The sequence below is a fragment of the Mya arenaria genome, chromosome 13 (assembly GCF_026914265.1).
Source record: "Mya arenaria isolate MELC-2E11 chromosome 13, ASM2691426v1".
Lineage (NCBI taxonomy): Eukaryota > Metazoa > Mollusca > Bivalvia > Myida > Myidae > Mya > Mya arenaria.
This window is the reverse complement of record NC_069134.1, coordinates 62,779,428-62,801,617: the sequence shown is the minus strand read 5'-3', so window position 1 is coordinate 62,801,617 and position 22,190 is coordinate 62,779,428. Positions and strand designations below refer to the sequence as shown.

General features: G+C 34.3%; 2 protein-coding genes across 4 annotated transcripts in view; one reads left to right on the top strand and one right to left on the bottom strand.

Moving 5' to 3' along the window:
- Positions 1-22,190, bottom strand: part of LOC128213766 (threonylcarbamoyladenosine tRNA methylthiotransferase-like) — a 102,492-nt gene that overhangs the window by 78,476 nt on the left and 1,826 nt on the right. For all 3 annotated transcript variants that reach the window (XM_052919814.1, XM_052919813.1, XM_052919815.1), the window contains exons 3-9: positions 21,991-22,092; positions 21,126-21,289; positions 20,384-20,450; positions 19,363-19,483; positions 17,753-17,856; positions 15,446-15,612; positions 14,734-14,879 (exon numbers count right to left, since the gene is read on the bottom strand). In XM_052919814.1, coding sequence (XP_052775774.1) covers positions 14,734-14,879; positions 15,446-15,612; positions 17,753-17,856; positions 19,363-19,483; positions 20,384-20,450; positions 21,126-21,289; positions 21,991-22,092 — 871 coding nt within the window. The remainder of the gene's footprint in view (positions 1-14,733; positions 14,880-15,445; positions 15,613-17,752; positions 17,857-19,362; positions 19,484-20,383; positions 20,451-21,125; positions 21,290-21,990; positions 22,093-22,190) is intronic.
- LOC128213768 (uncharacterized) lies at positions 3,115-12,406 on the top strand. Its single transcript, XM_052919817.1, has 4 exons — positions 3,115-3,356; positions 8,737-8,927; positions 9,507-9,614; positions 11,524-12,406. The coding sequence occupies exons 1-4, from the start codon at positions 3,275-3,277 to the stop codon at positions 11,572-11,574; spliced, it is 432 nt and encodes a 143-aa protein (XP_052775777.1). The 5' UTR covers positions 3,115-3,274; the 3' UTR covers positions 11,575-12,406.

Below are 22,190 nucleotides of genomic sequence, written 5' to 3'. Positions count from 1 at the left end.
ATTTTCTAACTCAAAAATAAAATCCTGCAATCTAATTTTTTGTCAGCAGTCTTATATAACTGGTTTTCATGCTTTTCGCAAAAAATGGCTCGTTCAAATACAAAAAATAAAAAAAGTTGTCAAAACGTTCAATCTGTGAGAGTGCAGCTTTAAGTGCAACATTGGTATAGGTACTGTCTCTTTGTAAATTGAGAGTAAAAATAAAATCACTGTGATGCTTAAAAAGATATTTAAGAGATTCATTTCTCGCATTACATCATTTTCATATATAACATCACACATGTACATAACAATTTCACTTAAAAATTGAAACATCACTCTCAATATGATATATTTTAACCATTAAATTTTAGAAACTGAATTTGGATTTTGGTTAATGATTTTATTTCCATTTCAAAGGCTGAAAACATACCCGCTCAATGTTGCTTGCTAAACATTAAATCAATCTGGCATACCAAAGTCCAACTTCAACTGTATTCCTTGGTGTCAAACAAGTGTAGCAAAATTCACATAAATCTGTCAACTATTTCCTTTAAGTAATTGTATTGTGAGTTTCTAAGTTGAATAGGGGACGTAACTCCATTAAACATACACTACCAAAAACGCGTTGCCTTCGCAGGAGATATTGCGTCATCGCTGTAAAAAGGTGGTGCGCGTATCACCGTGTTCATCTGCTGCTCCCGAGTATGATTTCCAAAAACATGCACGCGACACATTGCGGCAATGAGGCTTATTTAAACAGATTCAGCCATATTCAATATAGTTCTTATCCTTTTCAACCGGTCTATTGATCAATTAATTTTTGAGTCCAATAAAAACATTCCTATTCTACCCTTAAAATTAAGTTAAACCTGGGGTGGTTATTAAATACTACCCAGGTCATTTTTACCATAATATCATTACTTGATGGCCTATTAAGGACCTTCCACAGTGCAAAAGTCGGTGGGAAAGGCCAAAAAATAAATGTTTCAAAATGTTCTATTTAGTTTTGAGGAACAAAATTGTTCACAAGTAAAACATACATCCTTTGTGACATGTTTTGTGGTAATAAGGAGTTTTATGAAAGAATGGTTTGTGGTAATAAGGCATTTTATGAAAGAAGTTTTTATTAAATTTTTGATTAAAAAGCATTTCTATTTTTTGGAAGTCTGTTGACAATGTCAGAAGGTTTTTGTGTCAAAATGCCCAAGACTCTCCAATCAACAATGTCTTGGGGTAGCTTGATGATATCTTTTAGAATAAAAAAGATATTCAATACTAGAACTCAGCAAGTCGGATGTGTCGCCTGACGAATTATTTACTGTCGACATTATAGCTGTTAGATTGACATTTTTATTCATTTATAGAAAATGATGTTGCCATTTAACTTTCAAGTGTAGGTGGCAATTGAACTGAAGGTAACAACATTAAGCCAGGAGCAAGCAATTGGTTATATAAGCAAAAATGAGCACAATAAATACTGAAGTCAATGACATTGAGAAATAATTTGAAGATAATGGATTAATACGTTTTCAGGTGTGAAATGAGCATCTCTGTCTTGCTTCTGTCTAAACTGCTATCCAGACCGATTTATGATGGCTGAAGTAAGACTCCAATTCACCAACAGACAAAATTTAAGCTTGAAAATTAACAAAGGGCAATAACTCTAAATATATAGATGCAAGAGTTACGGTTTTTGTGCACTGCACTTTCCCTCAATCAGATATACCTACGGAATAAGTTTCAGGTTGACACCTCCTATAGTTTACGCGATATGCCACGGACAAAACCTAAGCATGAAAATAAACAAAGGGCAATAACTCTAAAAATATGTCAGCAAGAGTTACAGTTCTTGTGCACTGCACTTGGCCTCAATGTGATCTATCTAGCTATGAAGTTTCAAGTTGATACCTCTTATATTCTTCAAGATATGCCCCGGACAAAACTTTAAGCATGAAAATTAACAAAGGGCAATAACTCTAAACATATAGATGCAAGAGTTATGGTTTTTGTGCACTGCACTTTCCCTCGATCAGATATACCTACGGAATAAGTTTCAGGTTGATATCTCCAATAGTTTACAAGATATGCCACGGACAAAACCTAAGCAAGAAAATTGACAAAGGCCAATAACTCTAAAAATATGGCAGCAAGAGTAACGGTTCTTGTGCACTGCACTTGCCCTCAATGAGATCTATCTAGCTACGAAGTTTCAAGTTGATACCTCTAATATTTTTCAAGACATGCCCCGGACGAAACTTTAAGCATGAAAATTAACAAATGGCAATAACTTTAAAACTAAGAAAGCAAGAGTTACTGTTATTGTGCACTGCACTTGCCCTCCATGAGATCTATCTACATATGAAGTTTCAAGTTGATAACTCTTATATTCTTTAAAATATGCCCTGGACAAAACTTTAAGCATGAAAATTAACTAAGGGCAATAACTCTAAAAATATGGAAGCAAGAGTAACAGTTCTTGTGCACTGCACTTGCCCTCTATTAGATCTATCTACATATGAAATTTCAAGTTGATACCACTAATAGTTTAGGAGATATACCACGGACAAGCGTAAAATGGGCCGACAAAAGTAACCCCTATATGTTGTCTTTTCAGGCGACACAAAAATGGTGAAAAATAGTGGATAAGATTCATTTCCTTGTTACAAAAATGCAAATACCAAATGCAATCACCACAGAGCCACAATATATTGTTGAAAGGGGAGTATTGAATATTTTGACACAAAAACATATTCCTTTTGTATAATGACATTTCTGAAAAAAAATGCAAATGCTTTTTGATTGAAAATCTGATAAAATCATCATTGTAAAATTTGCTCAACTCCTAATTACACCTACATAAATAACACATGTTGCAACAGATGTATGTATTATCCTTGCTAAATATTGAACCTAAAAAGTAAATAAACATGATTTTATTTAAACAGTTTATGCTTATGTCCTTCAAATCACTTTTGCATTGTGAAGGCCCTTAAATATTTCAGGTGAAAATCAATACATCTAACAATTATTTGAATGAAGCAAATACTGCCTATAGCTAAGCAGTTAACCGAAACCAATTGGAAATCCATTATTCACACAAATAGATATTTCCAATATCTATAAACTGTCTTTATAAACATACTTGTCGTCAAGCTGTTCATGTTCAAACTTGAAAGGAAAAGACATATTTCTATAGGATTATAAGCAGTACATAAGGAATAGTGGTTATAACAATCCAGTCATTTTCAGCGAGTGATTTCCACAAAACAGTTTAGGAAAAACTTTTAACACAATGGAAACAATTAAGCAAAAATGGGTGGGAAAGTGGGTCCATGATGAAAATGAAGACATGGAAGAATTCTTGAAAGCTATTGGTAAGAAGAACTCACTATATTTGTACGTTTTCGGCTATTAAATTCACTGTTACAATCTTGTTATCAGTAAATGATATTTTCAATAAATGCATTATTTAGTCAGTAGTTGATGTTTGTTATACATGTGTATGTACTATTTTTAAATATGAGTATACTTAATTATTGGTCATTGATCCTGCATAGACATCTATAATTAGATATAAATCTATAGCAATATAGCAATGTGCACAACTCCTCGGGGATCAATACAGCACCATTGATTAACCAATCACCCGGGTGAATATTTAACGTTTAACATCCTATAAAAGGTACCCTAGTGCACAAGCAAAAATCATATTTTGGTTCAATTGCGCTTTGATATAGACTTTAACAAGAGCTGTCATAGTACAGGGTTTCCGCCAGTAATTTCATAAGGCATGTCAGAAGGGGAGGGTTTGGGAGGGGTGTCCCCTCCCGACATCGATTTTGTTTATTCTCGTATCCAAAATGGTGCAATTTCCTGCATTTTAAACAAGTTTACAGTTATGTTCCTATGATTTGAAATTACCAACTAAAGTCTGATTAACATTAAAATTATTTGTGAAAAGATTTAATGGCTTCTCTTCCTTAATTATTGGTATTTCTCAAGTTTTCCGACAATACAATATCGACGATATTAATCGACTCGTGTTTCGTTTAGTGCGGGTATTATTTATATTGACACCGTTGACGTCACATCAAAACGTGTAAAGCACGCTGCATGCTGGAACACAAAAAAGCCTGGAGCAAAGTGACTGCTCGTGTATTTGTATTTAAAGCTGCAACAGCTAATATTTTTAAAGCTGGGTTGGCTAAATAATAACTTAAAGGGAATGTAATGTGTATTTTCAGATTTATTTATCTTTTTTCTAAATAAATTAAAAGAACGATAGAATAATCAAAGTTTAATAATAAGCAACACAAAATATAACTTTACACTTTTAAATTAAAGATGGGAACGTGACTCAATTAATTACGACGACATAGCATAACCCTTGTTTATAATAACACAGATATCTTAACACGGTTCTCAATTATAATTTAATAATTGGTTAACAAACGGACTCGGGATTAAGAAACAAAATAAAACGACACATGATTTATGTTACTGAAATCAATTAACACTTATTGTTTACTTTGCGTTCATAGATGATTATAGGGATGAAGGTCGCAATTACGACGGTGGTGTTTTTCACACATTCCCATTCTGATAAAGAATAGGAGGAGTTTGGTTAATTGGCACTGTTGAACCTCACCGACACGCCTTCATGCTGTCGTCGATCCTGAATGGCTGATACAAATGTCGTAATAGTCCCGACACGCCTTCTGGCTGTCAGTCAACCGTTGCAACCGTTGTAATCGCAACAAAATCGTGTATTGTCAAAACTGATGATTGTTTTGATAAGGATTGTCGCTACGCGAATTAAAGCATGTCGGCATAATTAACGCGTGTCAGTAATAGGCCTTGCCAGCGGAAGGCACGTCGGGCCCGACAAGCCATAAAGGGCTGGCGGAAACCCTGTCAGTATGTGACGAATGCCTCCAAATGTGACATTGACCTATGAACAAGGTCAGTACATGAAAAGTTAAAGATCAAACACTGACCTTTGATGTATGCATGTGGATCATGCATACAGCACACAATCTTTATATGCAAAACACATGTGCCAAGTGACATATACATGACAAGATTACAGCCTGGTTATGATATCTATGTGCATATATGCAGCATTTCATAATAATATAAAGCAAGGAATGCTTATGAATAAGTGGAATAATTATAAACAAGAGGCCCAAAAGGGCCTATGCTCTACTGGCATGGCTTTTGTGGTCATATCAATCCAGAGCATGTATGTATGGGTAAAAGGCAACAGACATATGGTTTATGTTTTGTGTTTGGCTTACCTGAAAATGTAGCACGTTCAACATCTGAGCCCAGAAAGTATTGTAAGCAGATTAGTTCCATGAACTATTTTAATATGTGCCAAGTAAAAGTCATCTGACAAAAAAAAAAATGCTTTCAAAACTGCACTCATAGTAAAAATTTCTGTAGTTTTAAAAGTTAAAAAAAGTTAATCAAAAGGTCAAAGTCAAGGGCATCCTAGGACAACATTGATCAATTTGAACAAACATTCACAATCAATTGTGCTGAGTGGATGCACGAACACACAAAAAGATTTTCAAACCTTTCCAGATTTATGTTTACCAAACCTGTGAACCCTGGGTGTGGCCAGTAATGACACCAGGTGCATAACTTAAACATTCACAACCAATTTTGTTAAGATGAACGCGCAAACTACAGAACTTAAAGCTAAAAAATGGCCTTTGGGCTTTCAACAAGAACAAGGCAGAGTAATTCACAAAATCAGCTGCAGAAGCAAAAAGCAAATTGTCTCTCAAAATCCTAGACTTGCAAATTGTCTCCCTTAACTCTAGACTTTAATTTACATGTACATGTAAACTTGGCTAAAAATAGAATTCGCTCATGCAGACCTGGCTAAAAATAGAGAGCATTTCTTTAAAACTTTCATGGCCCATAATCTAGGCATTCATGGGCGGATCTGGCTGGTTTTCGAAAGGAACCGAGCTCTAATGGATATCTAGATACTGCACAAGTTTCATTGAGATACAATAAAAACTGAAGACTGTATCGTGTTCACAACCAATTGTTTACAACCAATTGTTTACACAATAGCATTTTTTTATACTATCAAGGGCCATAATCTAGGCATGCATGGGCGGATCTGGCTGGTTTTCGAAAGGAACCTAGCTCTAATGGATATCTAAATACTGTACAAGTTTCATCGAGATACAATCAAAACTGAAGACTGTATCGTGTTCACAAGCAATTGTTTACAGACGCACGAACGCACGACCGCACGGACGCACGGATGCACATACTACGTACACATTACCATCGCATAAGCTCTTCTGGCCTTTGGCCAGTAGAGCTAAAAACACTAATTCCGTGTCATTGATGTTTTGAAACACCACATGAGACCAATGCAAGGTCACTGTAATATGTCAGTGTTGTTGTTGGTCTTATGCCAACTAACCCAGAGATATAGATATGGTTTAAACATAAAAAATACCACCCATACTTGCCAACCTACCCTCTTATGTCCTCATATTCAGCATTCCATTGTGAATAAACACTAAGTGTATCTTTCACCCTAGTGGTAGGGACATTGGTCTTGCACGCAACACGTCGTCTTGGTATGTCGAACACATGTGGCAAGTTATTTTAAAATCTGTCCATACAAGAAAAAGTTATAGCCCGGACACCACAACCTAAACTCTATGTCCTTATATGCAGCATTCCATTGTGAATAAACACTAAGTGTGACCTTGACCTTAGAGGTAGGGACATGCGTCTTGTATGAGACATGTCGTCTTGATATGTCTAACACATGTGGCAAGTCATTTTAAAATATGTCTATACAAGAGAAAGTTACAGCCCGGACAAGACAAGCTATACTCTATGTCCTTATATGAAGCATTCTATTGTGAATAAATATCTAAGTGTGACCTTGACCTTAGAGGTATGGACATGGGTCTTACAGGTGACACGTCGTCTTGGTATGTCGAACACATGTGGCAAGTTATTTTAAAATCTGTGCATACAAGAGAAAGTTACAGCCCAGACACAAGTTATTGAGCCGGACACATGGACGGACGGACGGTGCGATTTTACTATGCCCACCTTCGGGGGCATAAAAACGATAGAGAATTCATTTGTTAAAACAGATGATATAATGCGCTTTGTTATCCTAAACAAATGTAGCAAGATTTATTTTAAAATAATTCACAGTTATATTTAAGGAATGCTTGTTGATTGAGGTCATTCGAGGGGTATGAACACAGTTCAGGGCTGGTTAATGTGTGTAGAGTTCTGAAAGACACCAGCATACTTCAACCAGCCCAACTGTATTCATATCCCCAATAATGACATCAATCATGCAATTCATTACTAATATTTACACCATTATTTCTTTCCACAACTGTTAAAAAAATACTTAATTTTATTTAGGAAAACCTTTAACACTTATTCTTTCACACCCATTCTGTTTATAGAAAGACCCAAACCGTAACCAGAAACAGTTTATCATATGACACCATAATAATGCGTGAAAAATTTAATGACTTCATAGATGATACGTTTAATCACTTTGTAATTTCAAATTGTAACGTTTATAACATCAATACATTTATCAAATCATAAATTAACACTTAACATGTTGACTTCAGTTTTTTCGTTGTCTGCTAACACAAAAAATAACAAGATAAAATTTATATCAATACAAGATTATTCGCGATCCAAACATATTTGAAGATGTGCTTACATCGGAAAACATTCCCAATTGCTGTAAGGCCGTTCGTTAAGGGAATGGAGGTTGAGGTATAAATATTAATATGTAAATATGTTTTCCGACCGTAATGATATGGCTTAACCTTATTTACTTACAACTTCGGATTTCATGTGTTTGCTTAGGGAAACTGCTAACAGATCACAAAATAATTTTTTAAAAATTGGACTAGGCGAATTTGATAAAAAAAACAATTAAAGCTAACGACGTAACTCCCAAGAAAATAGTATGATCTGGCTTGTTTTCAAACAACGAGATAATGTGCCCATAAATATTGTTACAAAGTTTCATGAAGATTGTATAAGAATCAATTAAACTTAAAGGGGCTAGACACCAAATGTTCCCAAAATCGGTAAATACATTATTTCCACAAGACAAGCCCATAGAATTGTGAATACTTGGTAACTAGTATAAGGCCCAAAATACATCATTCTACATGGCTAAAAGAATATTTTGTCGCTATCACAGCTGAATTTAGAAATATCACATAATGGTTTCCCAGTTTTTAGTGTGTATTTTTAGCATGAGACAGTCATGTGATTAATACAGATACATATATCAAAGTTATTTTAAAATTAACTGGGATTTACGTGGTAGACAAACCCAGTCAATTTGGACTTGAAAAAAAAATGCCAATACCGAAAAACATACATCTGTCATAAGCAATGTGAAACATCAGTAAGTAAGATTCATAAACGATATCAATTTTAAGTAAGATTTTGACTGTTTCCTTTTTCTCCTGCAATTGTATCATCGGGTGTCTAGTCCCTTTTAAAGCTGACAAAATTGTGAGATATTGTGAACGCTGACACCCTGTTACATGATCACTAAGTCTGCCATGCAACACAGGCAACACTATTTTATACATTTTTTAATTCGGACATTACAATTGTTCAGTCAACCAACTGCAAAAAAGCATAACCTTTATATTGCTTATATCTAATTATTTCAGGAGCAAAAAACACCTTTAAATTGCTTAAATCTAATTATTTTAGGAGCAACTTATGCAGCTAGACAAATAATGGTGAACAGTAACCCGATTATTGAAATCAGTCTCACCGGGGATGACATCCAGTTTCGACATGTACCAAATCCATCAATGCCAAGCTTCAATGTTAACTATACATTCAACCTACTTAACAAAAAGGAAGTTGACGAATTATATATCGAAAGATTGTATTTTGATGTAAGTATTTGCACTAGTCATAGTATAAATTGATAAAATATTAAAATCTAGTTATATCCCTGGTAATCATTTTCTGATCATGAAAATCTTGGCCCAACATATATTTTTTTACAAAAAAGGCCTCGGTGTGATAAGGAGGCAAATGGGGTAAAGGTGCTGTTCAGGGCTTCTATAAACCGACAACTTGCCGGTCTGGACTGATTTTGACATTGCCGGACAGATTTCAGTTACAGACAATGGCTAAAAAATTCTGAAAATAGTTCAGTTTTTTTCAATTTCGGTTGAAAAATGGCTAAAGGCAAAAAGTCAGTAAAAAAAATAGAAATTGTGATACACAAACAGTGTTTATCATACCACATCCTTTTTCTCACATAAACAATTGTCACACTTTTGCTAGAAAGTCCATAATCATTATATCATAAATACAATTGTCATTGTTAATCCATGAAGGCCATAACTGATTGAGGTTCCAAACTTTTAGAAGCCCTGCTGTTGTTATTTTATAATTTTAAATCCTGAAACTGATCTAAATGTATTTTTCACTGGACGCACATTAATTTGAAAATCTGTAAATTCTAGCTGAAGTTTTCCTGGGAATCGGAGAAGCTTATTGTAGAAGTAGATTCTGATAGCATCAAACCACATAAGATAGAATACAGCATCAACGAAGATGGTGATTTACTACAGGTAAAATATGAACTTAGTCATTTTAAATGTTTTAAATGCTAAGTCACATTAAAGCAATCCCTTTGCAATACCAGTCCTGGTAATATTAATTATAACATGGAAGTAAGATTTAAAACTGAAATTCCATAAGAGGGATTTGTCGCTTGTCATAAGTGTAAATATTTTTTCTAGTTCAGGTCACAATGACCTCGATTCTTGACCCCACAATCAATATGGGTCATCTCCCGACCTTGACCAAAGTGCATACCAAGTTTGAAATTTCTACACCAAGTCGTTCAAAGTAATTGATTGTAAAAGGCCATTATTTTTCTAATAAAATTCACTATGACTTTAACCTTTGACCATACAAACACAAGGGGGTCACAAACACAAGGGGGTCATCTCCTGACTGTGATCAATGTGTATACCAAGTTTGAAGTGTCTACGCCAAGTCGTTCAACAGTTATTGATCATAAAGCCCATAATTTTAAATCAATATGGGTCATCTACTGAACATGACCAATGTGCATACCAAGTATGGAAAATCTACACCAAGTTGTTTAAACAATATTGTTCGAAAACAAAGTGTGATGCTGACGATACTTATGCTCGATAATTATGTTAGCAATGGTTAGCAGGCGACACAAAAGCCATCTTCAGGCTACAATTTTAGTTCAGGGCAAATGGCAACTCCATAGCTCGCCATAAGTATATGTTATATTGTACCAAGTTTCAGATCAATTACTGTGAAATCATTAATGTTCGTGGGCATGAAATTTCGTGGTTTGCCGAAAAAAAAAAAACAATTTCGTGGGTACTTGAATTCGTGGATTTTCATTTTTGAAAAAAAAAATCAAAGATGCGATCGTCCTAGATCGTCTGCATAATATCCACGCGCTGGCCCGTGATTTCTGTCTTCTACGTCACTCGGTTTATGACACTCGCTAATGTGGTACGACATGCCAATTAGTGCATATACCCATGTCACTTGTCGATTTAATTGGGAATAAAGGTAATAAAAGAAGATGTACCCTGATCATAAATACAGATAGGGGAAGCCATTGAATGCCAATTAAGAATTTTGCAAACTGTGAAAACACCGAAAAGGTGCGTATATTGTCATGTTCGATGCTTAGTAACCTTCAATATACTAGTAATCGATTAATTATTTTATTAAATAAAAAAATCGAGTATGGACACTCATCATGCACATCTTGTACACTTGGAGATTTTCATTAACAGCACAGGTTTAAACACGTGCTTATAACTTTCATTTGCTGCATAAAACACATTTAATTGATTTGGTTCATTATTTATTAAAGGCAGTTATAATATATTAACAGAATAATGATGTAAGTTATACAGTGAGACAGGTTTTAACACTGTATACTGCGACCTCTGTAAAGAATATACTAGAGTATGTACGTAACAAGGCAATTGAAAAAGTGAATAAAGGGTTTATATTTCGTGGGATCTTGAATTCGTGGATCACCCAACCCACGAAAACCACGAACATTAATGCCCCACCAACATTAATGATTTCACAGTAGTACAAATCCGACTAATCAAGCTTGTTGGCTAACATGATGTAAATGAAGTTTCAAGTGGTGTTGTCACTGAAGGCTGCAACAAATGCTTTTTCTATTCTTTTCAACTTAAGATTGGCATAAAACATTTACAGTATATTAAAATGTTGTTATTTTTTAACAAATTTAAACCATTAAAACCAATAATTAAGTTGAAAAGAACAGAAAAAGTTGAAATTGTAAACTGTGTCATCTATAAACAATTCAAGATGTTCTTATATGTAGGTAAAGATGTCTATGCATGTCTCATTGATATTTTGATTTTAGGTTCAAAGTCAAAATGATAGAAACTAAATTGTTTTTTAATCAAATAGCCAAGATCTGAACTTTGTTTCTAATTTCAGGTCTGGAGAAAAGACAATGTAAGTTGTACTTTCAAGTACGAAAAACAATGAGGTGTAAGCTGGTTAAAAGCTGACATTCCTGACAAAGTAGATAGACAAAAAGCCACAAACAATTTTTGCAAAGGCGTACAAAATATCCGTCAACACGATATTGAACTTTTATTGTTGTTTTGGTTATTTATCATACATTGCATATTTTTTCAGTTGTATACTTTTTCTTTTTTCTAAAATAGAAAGTAGGACGAACAACGTAATACATCTTTATAACCTTTTTCAAACACTACGTAAAGATTATAGTTCATTAATTACAAAATTAAAGAAATTAACTCCAGACAGGAGCAACAGCAACCACTAGAAAATGTTTGTTTAATTGTAATATGGTAACTACACAGTAAAAACAGCTGATATAGATTATCAGTGAAACTTATATGAGTAGATAATTAAGTATGGCATCATGGCCAAAAACTTGAATCAACTTATTCATGTACATCAATAAACAAAATACAGTGCAGAAATAATTATTTCTGATTGGCCTTCTTGAAGCAATACATAAGCATGGTTAAAGATTTCATATATATAAAAGCTTATATTTTGGGAATTAAATGTAAAGCTGTTAGTGGAAAGTGATTTCTAAATCCCAGGTATACTTTTTACGGCCATAACCTCATTTTGCACCGTATAAGTAAGTGCTTTTATTTTATTTTTAATCATTCTGCTGAAATGTGCTGTGTATATTTCAATGAATATATTGTTTTCTTCATTGTAAAAATGAACTGCATACTTGAATACTTATTTTCACTTTTTTTCTACCAATTTCTACTTTTTATATCATTCATGTTGACCTACATTCATCTTGAAATAAACCGTTCTGGAACCAATATCATTCAGAGTTGTTTTGAAATAACACGTTATGATATCATGCAAAGTTTCTCTGAAATAAGACATTACAATGTCATTCAATGTTTCATTGCAGCTTCAGAAAAAATGATCACTAACATTTTTGAAGGGGCTGTTTCACATATGATAAAATAGCGAAAATAAAAGAAAATTGTTGAAAACTGACATAAACTTGGCATCGATGTGTACAATGCATTGAACTTACTACCTGAAGTAACACATAGTTTACAATTTATTTAAGTTATTTTGTATTTTTCCATTAAAAAAGATTACTGGGTATGTCTAACAGGTAGAATTCATTCCTTATGTGAGATTGGCTAGACAGTGTTATCACCTGATATTACTGAGGTAGGTGTATAGCTTAATTATGTCACCCGTGTAGAGTAAGCCTTTGTAGCTCAGTGAGTACGACGCTGGACTGCAATTTTGGCGACACGGGTTCTGACCTGGACTCCGACATTATTTTTTTTTTTACATATTTTTACAATTATGAAATCAAAGGGTAACACATTCTATTAGATAACTGTCCCGAGATTCGTTACAGAAAAAAAACTTTTTTTGGTGCCAATACGTGAAACAGCCCCTTTAAAGAGCAAATTATGAACACAATGATGATAAGTCACCGCAAGATGGAGTTGATGTTAACTCGTGTCTGATGTACTTTAAAATGAGATGTTTGGGCATTACAGAACATGCATGTTTTTGAATATTTATTATAATATATGATGATTTTTTGCCGTAATAGAATAGAAAAAAATGATATGAAAAAATAATGTTATGTAATTTCTTAAAGCTGCACTCTCAAAGATTTACCGTTTTTACAACTTTTTTATCTTTTGTCTATGAAAGAGCATTTTTTTGCATAAATATCTGCAAACCAATGATAAAAGATTGCTGACAAAAGATCAGATCGCAGATTTTCATATTTCTGTTCGAAAATTAATGTTATATGTCTTAAACTGTCACTAACGGTTTAAGAAAACTGCATAAAGCATTAATTTTTGAACACAAAAATAAAAACCTGCTTATTTTTTGTCAGCAGTCTTATATAACTGGTTTCCATGCATTTTCGCAAAAAATGGCTCGTTCAAATACAAAAAGTTGTCAAAACGTTCAATCTGTGAGAGTGCAGCTTTAAGTCCAACATTGGTATTGGTACTGTCTCTTTGTAAATTGAGAGTAAAAATAAAATTAACTGTGATGCTTAAAAACAGATATTAAAGAGATTAATTTCTCGCATTACATCATTTTCATATATAACATCACACATGTACATAACAATTTCACTTAAAAATTGAAACATCACTGTCAATATGATATACTTTAACTATAAAATTCTAGAAACTTATAATTTATTTGCTGAATTTGGATTTTGGTTAATGTTTTTATTTTCACTTCAAAGGCTTTAAACATACCCAATAAATGTTGCTAATCAATCTGGCATACCATAGTCCAACTTAAACTGTATTCCTTGGTGTCAAACATGTGTTGCAAAATTTACATAAATCTGTCATCTATTTCTTAAGTAATCGTATAATAGAAGACTGTAAGTTCCTAAGTTGAATAGGGGATGTTACTCCTGCAAATTCTAAGATGAAAAGGAACCAGAACTCCATCAAACATACACTACCAAAAAACTTGTTACTTTCACGGGAGAAATTGCGGCATTGCTGTAACAATGTGGTGCGCGTATCAACGTATACATCTGCTACTACCAAGTACGTCTTCCAAAAACATGAACATCGCTGCAATGAGGCTTAACGCAATATGCAGGTATTTAAACAGGTACAAAACAGTAAAAATAGAAGATTGTAAAAAGTACCAATCTTTCAACCGATTGCAAGGGTTAACAATCTCATCCCCAAAACTTGATAATTAGGTTGCTGGAATATTGAGTGTTTGTTAAAGCATTTTTTGAAAGAAGTTAATTGATACTGGGAAAGGGCTTTCATGCTTTTAGGAGGAGTTTGCACCAAAAGCTCTGTTTGTTTTTTCATGCGTCTCTATTGGAAGAATAGAGATTATTGTACGTTTTAAGTGTCAAAACTAAAAAAACAATTTTGAACTTAAGTTATCATTGTCAGGGTGAGTACCGTATTTCCCCCTTATAAGACAGGGAAATTGGGTCCCGATTGGGAACTCATACACAGTAGCACCAGATGAATGCGGTGAAAACACACCAGCGCGTTGGCTACTGCAGAAATATATTTTGCCAAAAAAATGGTTGATAGAAGTGTGTAAACCCATGTTTTGTGAGTATTATAGAGGACACATCATTAAACATTAAGTTCTGTATTTCTCTACATAACTCACTTTTCCTTAAGATAGTCCGCTACATGTCGGAAATCCGCCTGGCAGTACTCTCGTTTCATATCCATTAGGACACTATCGGACGCCGACTGAACAGGAACGTGTAGAAACGAATATACACGTGGGTGCTGCAGAATCTTGGCTATCTCCTGAAAAAAAATGTGGATACAGGTAAAAACCAGGATAGCATGTGTATTTCAAACACTTTCAAATAGATCATTTCTTCCGTGCTTGACTATGCCACTACTTACTCAATGGATTTTGAAAATTAACAAATTGTCAAAGTTTAAATTAGGAGAATAGTGGGCAATTTATTCATAGAAAGTAATAAATAACAGTGTTCTGTTTGTGAATGCAAATGCTTGTCTGTTTTTTTCTCAGTTGTTCAAGGAGCAGAGCAAACACCAACCATCATCTGTTGTTTTTCAGTCGAAAAACCCAAAAACTGAACAATTATCAAAGCTAAAGTTATAGACCTTGCTTGTGCGTATATTTTGCTTTATAAGTGTATTGCCTCTTGCAAAATGTTTACCAAGTTCTATTTGAAAATTTTAAATACTTTTTTATTATTTACAGGCAAAGTTAAAGTTTTTAGCATACTGACGAAACAACCATCGAAGATGATACCTACAACAATGCCAAGACCATGACAATACCTCAGCTTGCTTTTCTTTGAAAACCAGTCAAGCTAAAATGTCTCCACCCAAGCACTTACTGGGAGATGTTCTAGTATGTATGGTGGGTTCGTCATCCCGAGCCTCATTCTGGCACCCTCTGGAATCACATCCACCAGCCGCCATAGCAACTCAGGAAGTGTGACCCCGATATCGTGTCCATATGCCCCCAGGTCTTCAGAGGTCAGCCATATCTCAACGACACCCTCTGAAATTGTGAATAGAAAATGCAATCTGGGATTAAACATTTCCCAGTGTGTTCCGCAGAAGCTCTGCATTCAACTTTGGGAAAGAATTGATAGAACACTCATGTGCATGATACTGCTGATCTTTTTTCACAAAAGTTAAAAACAACATGTAACAAACTGCACAAATTGCTATGTGCATACGTCAGAGATTGAACCCCTGACCTCACGCTCTGCAGGCGGACACCTCGTCGCTATAAAAGCTAGCTCTATATCAAGACAGGATAAGTATCGCTATATATATATATATCGAAAATTCTGTTACAAAAATATCTTGTTGTTTTAGGCAGGGTGATCAGACGAGCTACTCACATGCACTAAACTCACACACTATACACAAAGTTTAAAGGTAAGCCATCCATCATTAGGATGCAAAGCTGTGTTAGTGCATTTTAGATAATTACATCAAGATTATTTCTATGTTAAACTTATTTGATTAACCATTGTATTATTTTTGCATGGCTTAAATTTTTGAATAACACCAGTGATGACCAGTACCATTATGACATGATATATTAAAGGGAGGAAATAAACAAATTTTAATATGATTATTCAGCAATTCTATCAATTTGTTTCTTAACCCTTTAGCGCATGTATACGAGATAGGCCGACATAGCTCATTACCAGATGTATACGCATTTGGCCGACCGTATCCATTACTGGATGTAAACGCATGGCCCGCATATTTCAATAGGGTCATTTCAATATTTCAATTTTGCATCTTTCTTTTTGTAAACAATATCCCAGATGTTTATAAAATTAAAGTTTAACCTTTTGTGTATTGATTTTCCCTTGAAAATATCGTCTGCTAAATTGAGAAGGTGTTTATACTCCCAATCGCAGGTGTGATATCCCATTGTGACGTAATAAGACCACGAGCTAAGTACTGTATGGAATTTCCCCCAAATTCATTGATGCGTAAATCATTAAATATATTACGTCAGTTCAGTTTACCATTAAAATCAATTGAGATTATATTTACTTAAAGGTAATATTTTGTTTACAAACAAAAGAAACAATTAGTAAATGAGAAAATGATGGGTAAATTTTCTGTGAAGCTTATATAATGTCCATCATAGTTTTGGCTGTAAAATAGGTCATGTGCAAGCGTTTTGTTTGATCTAGATCTTTTTATTCATACCGGAAAATCATTTATCGGCTTTCTTTTTTTGTAAACAATTTTATGAGGGGGTAATAAAGTTAAACAGACACCTTGGACTGGATCTCTCAGCTGGATGACACCGGATATTCCTGACATATTTCTGTGTATTAATACACAAGAACATAAATTGTCGGCTTTTTAATCCAGATGGGTCTTTTTTATGATAGGGGTAATAAAAATTAGATCGATCCCAGCATTTTATTACCCTTTGATTTAATGCAATTGTGACATTTCAAAGAAATGTTACAAATCCATCTTGAAAATACATTCACAGCTGAAATAAAATAATTAAATATTTCATCATTGACACCATTTATTAGATAATTTAATTATCTATAAAAAATGAATTCACATAAAAAAGATTTGGACTCAATTATTTGGAGTAACATTGATTTTAAGGTCATACTGCTGTATTCATTTTCTCATTTTCAAATATCCAGAAAAGTACCTATGCAGATAAGGACTGCTTATCAGTAAGATGGCTATTGACTGGGAGGTGTAATCTGGCCACTTGTCTATGTGCTAAAGGGTTAAATAACATTATGCTATAGATATCCAAAAAAAAGATCTCAGTGAAAACTTTAAAAAATTTCAAACTCATTTTGTAACTTTACCAGTAGCAATTTTTTGTATTAATGATGAATGGCTTATTTTTTGTAACACACAAAGTTTACACAATTTATGTCTACAGTTATTTTTTGCAAGATAAGGCGTAGTTATTATAACAATCAGCATCCTCATTACTAGATAGATTGTCTGAAACTGATCAGGGTTTAAAAATTTCATTTTTTGTTCCATTCACATTTCAGCAAAATTCAATATTTGCACTACAATGACATGAATCACTTTAGATTTAGTACACAAAGTTTTGAATTTGTGCCTGAATGATTTCCTGAATATTTGAGAAAATAAAACAAATCAGACAATTCATAGTATCCCACCTTGGAATGACTGTACAGCACGCGCCACTATCTCATCGGGTGGGTAGCTGCCAAGCTCCCCTCGAGCATGCTTTGTTTTACAGTAAGTGCACTGGTTTAAACATCTGAAGCAGAAAAAGATGCATGTACATTTTCAGGACTTATTTACAACCCAATTTATATGTTGAATAATCTATACATGTATGTCCAATTTAATTTTCTCACCATGATAGCTTCTCAGTTTCTAAATTTTTGTAAATTGGTTGACCTTGACTTTTGATCCTAAAATCGAAAGTGTTTAACAGCAAGTCAAGGTTGAACTACCTGAAGTTTCATGATCCTAATTTAAATGTGTCTATTTACTAAGAAAAGAAGTGGTTTATACACTGATTGCTAACCAATCTATGCAAAGGCCCGTCTTTGATCGGAGGATAAAATATGGTTCTGCATGTTTATCCGGAGTTGATTATTACAGGTTGAATATGTATTCCATGTAGATATTTTATGCTGCTACTTAATTTGTATAAAAAACAAAATAATTTTTGTACTTTTCTCATTAACAAGAGCTGTCACAGAGACAGCGGGCTTGACTATTCCGCCGCTTTTCAAGGATTGAAAAGTTTTGGCGAAACATGCATGGATCACTGTTAGAGTAGATTTCAATGCAATTCATGAAGTGCTGAGATATTAACATAAATGTGGTTACATGCAAAATTTTAACCAGAATTTTTAAGTCTAATAAAAAAGGGCCATTATTTTCAAAATACAGTTATCTAACTTGGTTATTCAATTATGTTGGGTGGTTGAATACCATAAGAAAGGGGCAAAAATTATATAATATGAAAGATAGAATTATCTTCCTTAATTAAAGAAGAAGGTTAAATGGTTGGGAGCCTGTGTGTAAAGTTTCAATGCAATACATAATGTATTCCGTGAGGTATTGACTTAAAAGTGGTTACGTGCAAACCTCAACCAGAATTTCTATGTCAAAAAGGTGCCATTTTTGGCATTAGATGCAACCAGAGTTATCTAACTTGGTTAATTAAGTAGGTTGGATGGTTGAGTACCATTGTATAAAGTCTTAATGCAATACCTCAAGTAGTTGTTGAGATATTAACCTATGTGTGCTTGCACGCAAAACCTTAACCAGAATTTCTAAGTCAAGTAATAAAGGCCTATTATTTGCATTAAATGCAAACTAGAGTTATCTCACTGGGTTAATTAAGTAGGTTGGATTTTTGAGTACCACTGTATAAAGTCTTAATAAAATACCTCAAGTAGTTGCTGTGATATTAACCTATGTGTGCTTGCACGCAAAACCTTAACCAGAATTTCTAAGTCGAATAATAAAGGCTTATTTTTGGCATTAAATGCAAACTAGAGTTATCTAACTTGGTTAATTAAGTAGGTTGGATGGTTGAGTACCATTGTATCAAGTCTCAATGCAATACCTCAAGTAGTTGCTGAGATATTAACCTATGTGTGCTTGCATGCAAAAACTTTAACCAAGATGTGACGCCGACGCTGACGCTTGGGTGAGTAGTATAGCTCTCCAAATTCTTTGAACAGTCGAGCTAAAAACTATCAATACCTCATGACCACTAATACTTCATTCTTAGACCAATACCAACCCAGTGTTAATGGCTATAATCTCAATGAGCGGGTTTTTCCTGATCTTGGGCAGGTTGAGAGCAGCTCCCCCTTGCTTCTTCCCCGCCTCCTTTTTCTGGCCAAACAACCGAACACTGTGACCTGGAAAAAATTGCAACATTTATTTAAGCAGTTGTTCATTTATCTTTTACTTGGAAATATTACATGGCACATCGTACATGAGGAAATAGGCCAAATCTGGTATATAAGGATTGTAAATACCTAAGATGTATTATTTTATAGTCATAATGAATTTATCTACATTAATAAATTCTACCCGGTTTGAAAGTTTTGCGTAAGAATATAAGAATTTCTCATGCATTTCCTGTGAGAATGGGAAAACCTGATCTGATTCCATATACAGACCCCAGCAGCCAGGCTTGCAGCTACATAGCATGCCTGAGGATTTCCCATCCAAACAAAATATACATGATAAATACTTTTCCTTGCATACTTTATCTTTCATAAAACTAAAACAATGTTAAATAAACACAATGTTTTCACATTTCATCAAACCCTTGCGATGATGTTTATCGAATGAATGAACTGATGAATAGTAATTTTTAAACACAGTTGATCGCATATATCAACACCAAAAATAAATGCCTGGTATGCAAGAAGTAGCTTTCTTTTTGAAAATGTGTAATGAGTATATGATCAGGAATATTTCAATAAATGATGCCTATTTCTTGTCACACCTAGCAATAACAACAGTACAGTGTTAAAAAAGCCCCTTCTTTTTGTTTATTACCGAACTATTGATGACATACTGAAAAGCTTTGTCCACAGCTTTATGACCAATGGTGTATATAACCTCCCAGAGTCACTTCCATAACCTGGACGACTTTTAATTAATGTATTAGTTTACATTTTAATGACCCTGTAATGATGTGTACAAACCTTTCGGAGTCTCTTTAAATTACCTGGACAGTGTTGTTGTTGACATTTAACAAATGGCTTTGTCCACAGTTTAATGACATTAATTTGTTTACGTGTACAAACCTTTGAGAGTCTCCTCGACTACCTCAAGTACCCGATCTATCTGCTGTACGCCAACCACACTCAGGCCCTGGAAAAAATGCATGGTGATGTTTTAATCCATGCACTATTACACATAGTAAACAATAACCCCAGGTACAAAGCAAACAGAAGACATTGAAGAAGAAGTCTCCTTAAACCGCAGAATTTCTCCCAATTTTCAGCTGAGAGGTTTTCTCTGTCTATACCACAAAAAAACAACACTGATTCAGTGATGTTTTAGTTAATTTATACTCGAATTCAGGCCTTGCCTTTTCGGCAAGTGCTCCGATAAGGTTGTTAGTCATTTTAGGTTTCTGGAGCATAGTGCACAGACAGAATGTAACCCTGTTTAGAGCTACCCTGGTTCTTTAACATGTACCAGTGTATAGCACTGACACACAGGACCCCCATTTAATGTCCCTCCTGGGAGATGATTAGTATTTTTTTAGTGGTCTGGCAGGGAATCAAACCTGCAACCCATGGATTGTAAGTTAAATGGGTATCCACTAGACCACATATCTGTCGCATTCTGATTTTAATTCCTTCCTTCAGTTTTAAAGTCCACCTTGATCCCAGTGACCTTTTCCATTCCTGTTTAATGCTATACCAAATTTATCTAAATAAATCTGGGTTATGTTGGTAGAGCTTAAATAAATGTCTGCTTTCGAGACCATATTATATAGAATTCTTTCTTTTTATATTCACTTTTCCCCCCATCAGTCACCTGCATATAGTCTGCCTTAGGCTGTCCCTGTGGCACACATCCGGCCACCACGATGTACTTCTCCAACTGACGTGCCAACTTGATCTCATTACGGAAATGGTCCTCGGCGGGGCTCTTTACTGTACAGCTGTTCAGAAGCCACAGGTCAGCCTCCTGTTTGTCATCTGAAGTGATATAAATAAAAGAAGATGTTTTAATTTACAAATTATATATCAGGTGCAGATTTTAAGATGGATTTAGTTTCCCTTCATTTCTGAAAACAACACGTTCTCTCCACATTCAATGGGTATTTTCTGAAATTTCTGAAAGCCAGAAAATAGATCTGTGTGGTTAGGGTTACATCTTGTCCAAAAACAGGTAGGGTAGGTAAGGTTTTTTTATAATGCTTTATGTTATGGGATTAGTTATACATGTGCATTTAGCCTTTCGCAAGATGTGTACCAAGTTTCATTTGAATATTTTTTTTTTATCAGTAATGGCCTGGCCAGTGGTAAATGTTTGCAAGCCGATATATGACTTCCAAAACTTTCACAATAGCTCGACTTTCTTTCTTAAAATAACAGCAGACAAGCCTATAATACACTGTTTTTTAACATTAAATCCCGGAATCATACAACTAGGTAAATTAAATATTTGTAAGTGAATAAACCAGAAGCTAGTGATTTTTCACAAATCTTTGAATGTGTTCATTGCACCCGCACATTTCAGGACCATGCGTTCGACACATAACAAATATAGTCCAGGCATAGTTTTCTGCATGTATCTTTTATCTTATTAATACACATACACATGTTGAAGAATAATGTGTCCTTAAGAAAATCATTGAGAAAAGACACAGAGCAAAATGAATCACTGAAATACATACCAACTATCTGATAACCATATGCGGCGAGCTGACCTGCCATGTATTCAGAGTCGGAGTTGTTATGTGAACAGCCCCACGTCTTCACAAATACCTTCTGTGTACCTGGGAATAGTAGGCAATATTAAGGTCCAAATGCTCTATTTCAATGTTAATCAAATATTTTTTAAATTAAGCTAAAAAGGTAGAATAATGAACAACAA

What these genes read in the sequence shown, in the direction of transcription:
- LOC128213768 (XM_052919817.1), top strand. Translation starts at nt 3,275, where the DNA reads ATGGAAACAATTAAGCAAAAATGGGTGGGAAAGTGGGTCCATGATGAA. An exon ending in AGAATTCTTGAAAGCTATTG is followed by an intron (nt 3,357 to 8,736) that starts GTAAGAAGAACT and finishes TAATTATTTTAG; the next exon opens with GAGCAACTTATGCAGCTAGA. An exon ending in TCGAAAGATTGTATTTTGAT is followed by an intron (nt 8,928 to 9,506) that starts GTAAGTATTTGC and finishes TGTAAATTCTAG; the next exon opens with CTGAAGTTTTCCTGGGAATC.